General features: G+C 45.7%; 1 protein-coding gene across 1 annotated transcript; it reads left to right on the plus strand.

The window, feature by feature from the left end:
* Window positions 1-3,347: 3,347 nt before the first annotated feature.
* LOC127681278 (folate receptor alpha) lies at window positions 3,348-8,659 on the plus strand. Its single transcript, XM_052177366.1, has 4 exons — window positions 3,348-3,509; window positions 7,697-7,885; window positions 8,022-8,157; window positions 8,305-8,659. The coding sequence occupies exons 1-4, from the start codon at window positions 3,348-3,350 to the stop codon at window positions 8,583-8,585; spliced, it is 768 nt and encodes a 255-aa protein (XP_052033326.1). The 3' UTR covers window positions 8,586-8,659.
* Window positions 8,660-9,861: the final 1,202 nt, after the last annotated feature.

Genomic DNA, 9,861 nt, shown 5'->3' on the forward strand with positions numbered 1-9,861 from the left:
TGGGATTAATGGCCATGCTCCTGGCTGGACAGAAGTTTTAAGGGAAATACAGTAATTATGGAGACAAGATAGGCCTGTGAGCTGGAAGTCCAAACTGAAGACATGACCACTTCAAGGTAAGGTCGAGGGCACGGTTTCTAATGTAGGTGTGTGGGAGAGCACAGCCAGAGGCATCCGCAAGAGTCCAGAAAGAGAGAGCAGTAGATTAAAAATCTCTCTTTGCGGACTGAACTGGTCCTTGAGAGGAGAAATGGGGAGGTGGTGAACCGGGACAAAAGGGAGGGGACTCGGAGAGGAAGACAAAAGAGAACATAGCTGAAATACCAGAGTTATAAGGGAATGGGGGAGGGGGGGTTTATGAGTCAGAGAAGTTTAGGAGAGGAGGCAGGGTAAGCAGAGCTGAGAGAAGCCACGGGCAGTGGTACCGAGGGAGCCTGGAGCCCAGCAGCCTCTGGCGTGCCCTGTGTCCTGAGTTTCTTTTGGGCCCTGACAGGAAGTACATTTGAGACAGCTTTATCAACTCCTGAAAGAAACCAGGACTTGAAGAGAGGTGGAGAGGATTTGAAACATTTTAGCAATTTGGAGCATTTGAGTGGGGGAGGGGCCAGGTACAGTCAGTCAGTCACTTTCCGAAATTCAGTGTCTTAAATCAGCTGAAAGCAAGACCACCCAGGGAATGTTAGCTCTGGGGGAGGAAGCTCCTAAGTCTCCCAAGAGTCTCTGGGAAGGGCCTGTGGAACTATGGACAAAGGCAGAAAAGGCCTCAAAGGGCGTGGCTGCAAACGACTTGAATTCCAGCACTCTGGAGGCAGAGGCAAGTGGATCTCTGAGTCAGAGGCCAGCCTGGTCTACACAGTGAGATCCAGGAAACCCAGGGCTACACAGAGAAACCCTGTTTTGAAAAATAAGACTAAAACAAATAGCAAGGACAATCAGAGAGGGGGGGGGGCCTGGGTGCGGCTGAATGTTTAGTTTCAGCTCTGTAGGATGTTTCCCCTCAAGTTTTTGTTTGTTTGTTTATTTTTCAGTTGTTTTCTGAGGCAGGGTTTCTCTGGGGAGCCTGGGCTCCCCTGGCACTCTCTGTATACCAGGTTGGTCTCAAGTTAAAGATCTGCCTGCCTGTGCCTGCCAAGTGCTGGCTCAAAGGGTGCACCACCACTACCTGGCCTGAGCACAGGATTTCAATGATAGTCTGGGCCTACAAACAAACAAACAAATAAATTCTACAAATCTTCAATTTATCTGTAGCTTCTTAAGGTTTTTGTTGTTTGTTTTGTTTTATTCTGAGACAGGGTCTTACTGTGTTTGCCCTGACTGTCTTTTAACTCAGAGATCTGCCTGCCTCTGCTTCCCTAGTGCTGGGATCAAAGAATGGAACACCAAACTAATACTTTATAATACTTTATTTACAAAGTTTTTTATACAAAGTCAGTTGGTATCAAAATCTGTTACAAGACAGGTAGATGTCTTGTGAGTTCAAGGCCAGCCTTGTCTGCAAGGTCTACATAGTAAGTTCCAGAGTAGCCAGGGATACATAGTGAGGCCTTAACTAAAAATCCAAACCAAAATAATACAGACTTCCCTGAGTTTAGTACTATACTGGGGCCGGAGAGATGGTGCAGGCAGGAAAGCACTCGCTGACAACTCTGGGTCTCTTTTGCTGAAGAAGAACTCCTGCAAGTTGTCCTTCGACCTCTATATACATGGTCAGGAATGCATACCCAAAACAAATGAAACACTAGATACTAGTCAAAGTTTTTTAAGGAAGAAAAAAAAAAACTGACCTGGAAAAAGTGAACGGGGATTATGTTTACTTTTTATTTATCCTTTCTTGTAATATAGGTTGATTGCTGTCACATAAAAATCATACCGTCTTTTATAATTTTTAAAACTATAGAGCAATGCAATGTACATATTATATGTAGTTTTTATGTAGCAATGCAATTCACATAGTCAATAACACTATAATTCAAAGTATTTAAGTAGGTTAAAGCGGAATTTGTTAATCCCACTGGGCAAGAATAAGAACATTACCACATTTTTAAAGCCAAATTTGAAGCAAGCTTTATTAAACACTGACCGGGACAATGGACACTGGCCAAATCCACACCCAGGATTCCCAGAGTATGGCACTGAATTGCATTAGACTGGTGCTTATAGAGGCAATACCTCTGAGGCTATTACTTCCCATCTTTGTCCAATCGGGGGCAAGCATGCATCCTGACGTACTTCCTGTCCCACCAGTGTGATCAAGTACATCCTGTGCAGTTTGGGCAACCAAGCTTGCTTACGGAAGTAAAAACTTGTGACTTGTTATGAACAACAGTTCCCAGCATTCCAAGAAGTTATGTGTCCTTACTCTAGGTGGGCTAGATTTGAAGCATTTTTGTTTTATAGATCTTTTTAGCACAGTAATTTCTATTTAAAACATCACAAATTGAGGATGGGAGAGACCGTTCATGGCTACTTTTACAGAGGACCCACATTAGATTCCCAGCACCCACATGGTGACTCACAGCCATCTCTAACCCTAGTCCTAAGGGATCTGACACCCTCTCCTGGTCTCTGGGTACACTGCATGCATATGGTGTATAGAATACATGCAGGCAAAACCCTTTTCAGAGTGGGTCATTGTGGCAAATGCTTTCAGTGACTAGTTGTGTCTAGATCCTATTGTACTGACGGTCATGAGGTTGAAACATGGGGGAAAACGAAGTTTATATCCTCCTTCTTGACCTCTGTCCTTTTGTCTGCCCCCCTTGTCATCACCTAATATTACACTCTTGGTTTCATCTCTAAATTTTTAGACTTTTAACCCGCACCTAAACCTGTATCAGCTTTTTTTTTTTTTAAGATTTATTTATTTATTATATGTAGGTACACTGTAGCTGTTTTCAGACACACCAGAAGACGGCGTTGGATCTCATTCCGGATGGTTGTGAGCCACCATGTGGTTGCTGGGATTTGAACTCAGGACCTCAAGAAGAGCAGTCAGTGCTCTTAACTGCTGAACCATCTCTCCATCCCCCCCCCCATCAGCTTTCATAAAAATCTTTTAAAAACTTCACACTGAAACATCTGCCTCCCAAGGTTTTGAATGTGGGCGTGGGTAAACTCTGTTTTTGCAAATGGCCCATCTCTTACTTTTGAATTGTCTTGTCTGAGTCTCAGGACCACTGAAGTCTAACAGGCTCTGACCAGTGACTGTCTCTAGGGTGTTTGATCATCAGAGTCTGAGAAGACTGACAGGAGGAGGTGACCCAAGGTCCGAGTGCAGGCTCCGCCCACGGGAGCTGAGCCCACACTTGGAGGTTCCGCTTACCTTAGCTCTGCCCTCAGGATCTGACATGGCGCACCTGACCACTGTGCAGCTGCTGCTCCTGCTGATGTCGACGGCCGAATGTGCCCTGTCCAGAGCTCCCCGGGCCAGGACTGAACTCCTCAACATCTGCATGGATGCCAAACACCACAAAGAAAAACCGGGCCCCGAAGACAATTTACATGACCAGGTAGAACAAGGGGTGACGTATAGCTGACCGAGGGCTAGTAGGTCAGGAGAAGGAAGTGTCTAGCCCCAGTTCATGGTAGAGGTGGTCAGACCTGCCTGAGGAGACAGACCTTCAGTTCTCTCTAACGTGGGTGACTTTGACAATACATACATATGGGCTGCCAACTGCCAGCACAGTACTGTCAGCTCGTCTTCTTGGTAGCTGGGTTTCAACATTACATAAATAAGGAAGTAGATTCTGGGAGGAACTTGGGAATTGGAACAGGCAGACCGTTGTGGTGGTTTTAGGTTTAAACTGAGAAGGACACCTCTGGGAGTCTCAGGGAAGCGGCTGTACACTGCCCACAGTCACTTTTCTGCCAGCCTTTGAAGTCTTGAGAAGGAGACTCTCCTATCTGATACCGGCTGACAAGCATTTGGAGTCAGGCATCTAGCAAACATTTGAACTAAACATTTGAACTGCGGCCCTCAGCTCGAGGACTTGTGGTCTCTGTGCTATTACAGTTGTTTGCCATAGCATTTTTATTATCCCAAAGGTCCCTAAACATTTCATACAATCAGTGTGATGCAACAGCTTTAAAGTCAACCAGCTGGAGGTCAGCTATTGGTGAGGCACAATCAGTGTAGACGACCAAGTGGGAATGTGTCTCAAAAAAGCCAACATGAGGGCTGGAGAGTTGGCTCAGTGGTTAAAAGCACTGGCTGAGTTTGCAGAATACCAAGGTTGAGGCCCAGCATCCAGGGGGTGGCTAGCAGCTACCCATCACCCCCTTTCAGGGGATGCAATGCCCTCTTCTGACCTCTGCAGGCACCAGGTGTGCTGGTGATGCAAAACAGCATACACATAAAATAAACAAAGCTAATAAGTAAATAAACAACTAGGACTGGGAGTGTAGCTCAATTGCTAGAGTACCTGCCAGCAGTCACATCTTTAAGTTGGATCCTCAACACCTTTTGAAATTGGATGTGTTGGCACATAGCTTTAATCTCAGCCCTGAGAGGTAGAGGCAGGTGGCTCAGAAGTTCAAAGTTACCTTCAGCTATGCCAGTTTGGAATACATGAAACCCTATCAAGAATGGGATCAAGAGTTATCAGAGAGGGGGTGGGTAGATTTATTTTTTGAGACAGGGTATTACTATGTGATTCTGGCCAGCCTGACTCTCACAGTCTCCTGAGTGCTGGGATTAAAGGTGGACATACCACACCCACAAAAAAAAAACTTTTTTAAAGCAAAAGAAAAGCAATTTATATCATGCACTCCAACGTATAAATGACCACGTCGACTCTATTAGCTGAGAGCCGTCACAGTTCTTTTTGCTGCTGTTTGTTTGTTTGTTTATCTTTGTTTTTATGTATTTATTTTTATGGTATTTTGCATACACGTTTGTCAATCAAGGTTTTGCAGTGCATGCAGAGGCCAGAAGAGGGTGTTAGATTCTCCAGAACCAGAGTTACAGGTGGCTGTGAGCCTCCATGTGCATGCTGGGAACTGAATCCAAGTCCTCACTCTGTAAGAGCAGCAGGTGCTCTTACCATGTCTCCAGTCTCTATTTATTTTTGTAATACTTTAGCTAAGCAATGGTGATACATGTGTTTAATCCCAGCACTCAGGAGGCAGAGGCAGAAAGACACTTAAATGATGAGTCACCTCTCTAGATTTTTTTGGTTTTTTGGCTAGAGTTTTTTGTTTTTGTTTTTGTATTTTTGTTTTTGTTTTTCAAGACAGGGTTTCTCTGTGTATCCCTGGCTGTCCTGGAACTCACTCTGTAGACCAGGCTGGCCTCCAACTCAGAAATCCGCCTGCCTCTGCCTCCCAAGTTCTGGGATCACAGACGTGCGCTACCACGCCCGGCTTTGTTTTTGTTTTTTAAACTGGGCATGGAGCCACATGCCCTTTATCCTAGCACTCTGAAGAGCAGAGGGAGACAGATCTCTGTGAATCAGAGGCCAGAGTGGCCACATAGCAAGTATCGGAGCTACCTAGAGAGACTCAAAAACAAACAAACAAACAAACAAACAGAACCAAACAACAACAAAAAACTTGTTTTGAAGGTGTGTTTAAAGCTTTGCTGTGCACTAAGGTCGTCTTTCAGGAGTAAGTGGGGACTGCCTGCGTGCGGTCTGTCTTTTTCCTCAGTGAAGCTCAGTCCGACCATCTGGTGGCACTGCAAGTCCACATGCCTTTCTCTAGCTTTTATTTATTTATTTTCCCAAAGCACTTGGCATGTTGGGTTTATCATTTCTTAGGAAAGTGCCTGGCTTGGGGTGGATAGAGGCTCATGGAGATAAGAATTAAAGAACTAGGTGTATTGCCATCTCTGGTGGGGTTAAGCCTACCTCTGTGAGCGCTAGGTCAACCTGGTCTATACAGTGAGTTAACCCAGACCAGCCAGGGTTACCTAGTGAGGATCTGGCTTTTTTTTTTTTAATTTTAATTAATTAAGGAAAATAAAACCTGGATGTGGTGGCACACATCTGTAATATCACTGGTTGAGAAGCAGAAGAGATTCAGCAGTTCAAGGCCATCCTTGGTTGCATACAGAGCCTGAAGCCACTTAGACTCTATGAGGCTTCATCTCAGAAAAAAAGGACTGGGGAGACAACATTTGCCTCACAAACATGAGGACCTAAGTTTAATCCCTGGGGCTCAAGTACAGATGTCAAGGGTGGAGGTAATGTGGACTTTTTTTTTTTTTTTTTTTTTTTTTTTTTTTGAGACAGGGTTTCTCTGTGTAGCCCTGGCTGTCCTGGAACTCACTCTGTGGACCAGGCTGGCCTCGAACTCAGAAATCCGCCTGTCTCTGCCTCCCTAATGTGGGCTTCTGACCACTGAGGAGATAAAGACCAGTGAGTCCGAATGTTTATCAGTGGTTAGTAGAGCCTAATTTGTGGTCCCCAGGCCAGTGAGAGACCCTGCCTCAAAGAGGGCAGACTGCCCAAGGTTGTCTTCTTTCTGACCGCCACACTTGCATACAAATATGTGTGTGGACACTCATAGATATACACATAGATCCGCGCGCGAGCACACACACACACACACACAGAAGCCCATGTGCATAAGAAAAAAATACCAAGGCATAGTGAGGGGCCTGTGCCTGTAATCCCAGCACTTGGAAGGCAGAGGCAGTCAGATCTCTTGGAGTTTGAGGCCAGTCTGGTCTACATAGTGAGTTTCAGGACAGCCAGAGACCCTATCTCTTAAAAAAACAAAACAAAACAACAACAAACAAACAAAACCCAAAAGAAACTATATGTGTGAATTAATGATTTTTTTTCAGGGTTTCTCTGTATATCTGTCTCTTCTAGAATTAGCACTGTAGACCAGGCTGGCCTTGAACTCAGATCCATTTGCTTCTGCTTCTCAAGTGCTGGGATTAAAGATGTAAATTAGGGCTGGAGAGATGGCTCATTGGTTAAGAGTACTGACTGCTCTTCAGAGGACCTGAGTTCAATTCAGCAACCACATGGTGGCTCACAACCACCTGTAATAAGATCTGCTGCCCTCTTCTGGTGTGTCTTAAGACAGCTACAGTGTACTCACATATAATAAATAAATAAATAAATAAATAATAAAAAGAAAAAGAATTTTTCTTTTTAATCAAAAGGCATGGGGCTCGGCAGTGGTGGCACATGCCTTTAATTGCAGCACTTGGGAGGCAGAGGCAGCTGGATTTCTGAGTTGGAGGCCAGCGTGGTCTACAGAGTGAGTTCCAGGACAGCCAGGGCTATACACAGAAACCCTGTCTCAGGAAAAAAAAAGGGTGTGAATTGATTAAAAAATAATAGTTATTTTTATTTTATATGTTTGGGTGTTTGCTTGCACGTATGTATGTATGTAGGTATGTATGTATGTATGTGCATCATCTTGAGAATCAGAAGAGGGCATCAGATCACTTGAATAAGAATTCCAGGCAGTTGTGAGCCTCCATGTGGGTGCTTGAAACCAAACCCTGGTCTTCTGTAAGAGCAGCAGTGCTCTTACCCACTGAGCCGTCTCCCCGGGGCTTGTGAGTTAATGAGTTTTGAAAGGACTGTATCTTCTGGGCTCCCGCAGCCAGCAAGGGCTCAACAGCAAGTGTTGTCAATGACTGGCTAGGCACTCCAGGACACACAAGGTGCAAGGTTGCATGTGGATATTCTGTCTGTGCTGACCCTGAACACTTGGTCCTGTGATTTCCATCACCCAGTGCAGCCCCTGGAAGACGAATTCCTGCTGTTCCACAAACACAAGCCAGGAAGCGCATAAGGACATTTCCTACCTGTACCGGTTCAACTGGAACCACTGTGGAACCATGACACCAGAATGCAAACGGCACTTTATCCAAGACACCTGTCTCTATGAGTGTTCCCCGAACTTGGGACCTTGGATTCAGCAGGTACGAGTGTCCCACCCCAATGTCAACGAAGTAGCTGTGCTCTCCAAATCTCTACAGGCTATGTCTGCAACCCCGGTTCTACTCAGGCTGCATTTCTGAGGTTCCTGAGTTCAAAACCGTTTACATCCTCTCTCAGGTGGATCAGAGTTGGCGCAAAGAGCGGATCCTTGATGTTCCCCTGTGCAAAGAGGACTGTCTGCTGTGGTGGGAGGACTGCCGCAGCTCTTTTACCTGCAAGAGTAACTGGCACAAGGGATGGAACTGGACCTCGGGTAAGGAGTGGGTGGAGTGGGGCGGGCTTTTAAAGCTGCAGGGGTTGGGGCCACGCAGCTGTTGTGTGAAGATCTGGGATTTTGAGGCGGGCATAACCAGAGATGGCGCGAGGCACAGTGACTAACGGTCTTCCATCATCTATATAGGGCATAACGAGTGCCCTGTGGGAGCCTCCTGCCATCCCTTCACCTTCTACTTCCCTACACCTGCTGTTCTGTGTGAGAAAATCTGGAGTCACTCCTACAAACTCAGCAACTACAGCCGAGGGAGCGGCCGCTGCATCCAGATGTGGTTCGATCCAGCCCAAGGCAACCCCAACGAGGAAGTGGCCAGGTTCTATGCTGAGGCCATGAGTGGGGCTGGGCTTCACAGGGCCTGGTCACTCGTGGGCAGCCTGCCCTTAGTACTGCTCTGGATTCTCAGCTGAGCTCCGGTTACCTTCAGTCGTCTGGAGCGTCACCCTGCCTGGCTCGGCCTCCCAGCTCCCAGCCTGCTGTGTGGTAGGGCTCTGACAGCCTGTTTAATAAACCAGACATTCCACATGTGCCGTATGAATTATTTGGGTCCAGACATTCCACATGTGCCGTATGAATTATTTGGGTGTGAATGAGAATGTATTTATTTTGCTTCCTACTTCCCACTGTTTGAAGTTGTTTAAACCTTGTCAGTTCTCAGCTCTGACGCTGTGAGCCAGTCAGATTCACTTGATTTTTCTAAGCTAAGCCACAATCATGGATCTTGATGTTATTTTTTCATATGAACTCTAACTTACAGCTGAGTCCAAGATTATACCATTTATATATCTGTTCATCTGTCTATCCATCCATCCATCCATCCATCCATCCATGTATCCATCCAACCGTCCATCCATCTAGTTAGTTTTATTTGGAGAGGGGATGGGGCAGGATTTCTCTGTCCTGGAACTTGCTTTGTATACTAGGCTGGCCTCTAATGCATGGAAATCCACCTGCCTCTGCCTCCTGAGTGCTGGGATAAAAGGCATCTACCACCATGCCAGTTAAGGAGTTTACCATTTTAAATTGGACCCCAGCAGGGCTAAGCACTCTGTCCTCAGCTCTCTAATGGAAGAGGTAAGAATGGAAGTGTCTAGCATGTTCTACACTCTTAGCCAAAAGGCCAAGAAGTGATGTCAGCAGCGTCTCTGTGAATGGCTAAGAAGAAGGTAAGGAGGCTGAGGAAATCCATACCTTCTAATCTGTCTTAAAGTTTTATTTTGAGACAAGGTCTCATGTAACCCAGGTTAGTTTTGAACTCATCTTGAGCTCCCGATCTTCCTGTTTCTTTTTTTTTTTTAATTTATTGATATATTTATTTACATTTCAAATGATTTCCCCTTTTCTGGACCCCCACTCCCCGAAAGTCCCATCAGTCCCCTTCCCTCCCCCATCTTCCTGTTTCTATCTTCTAAGTATTGAGATTACAAGTACCACACCAGACTTCTAAATTTTAAAATTAGTGTGGACTATGTATGTATCTGTGTGTCTGTGTCCCTTCCAGACAGAGGTCAGAGGAGTTAGGAGATCCTTTGGGAGCTGCTCCGTGGGTGCTGAGAAGTGAATGTGGGTGCTCTGGAAGTGCTATCGACTGCTGAGCCACCTTTGAAGCCTTTCTGTGGTGGTTTGAATATGAAATGGCCCTCCAACACTCATATCTTTGAATGCTAAATCACCAGGAAGTGAAAC

This window comes from Apodemus sylvaticus, chromosome 1, assembly GCF_947179515.1.
Source record: "Apodemus sylvaticus chromosome 1, mApoSyl1.1, whole genome shotgun sequence".
In the NCBI taxonomy this organism is placed as follows: domain Eukaryota; kingdom Metazoa; phylum Chordata; class Mammalia; order Rodentia; family Muridae; genus Apodemus; species Apodemus sylvaticus.

Bases quoted from the DNA above. Each gene is read 5' to 3' on its own strand.
- LOC127681278 (XM_052177366.1), top strand. From the start codon at position 3,348: ATGGCGCACCTGACCACTGTGCAGCTGCTGCTCCTGCTGATGTCGACG. The intron at 3,510-7,696 runs GTAGAACAAGGG...TCCATCACCCAG, and splicing joins AAGACAATTTACATGACCAG to TGCAGCCCCTGGAAGACGAA. The intron at 7,886-8,021 runs GTACGAGTGTCC...ATCCTCTCTCAG, and splicing joins TGGGACCTTGGATTCAGCAG to GTGGATCAGAGTTGGCGCAA.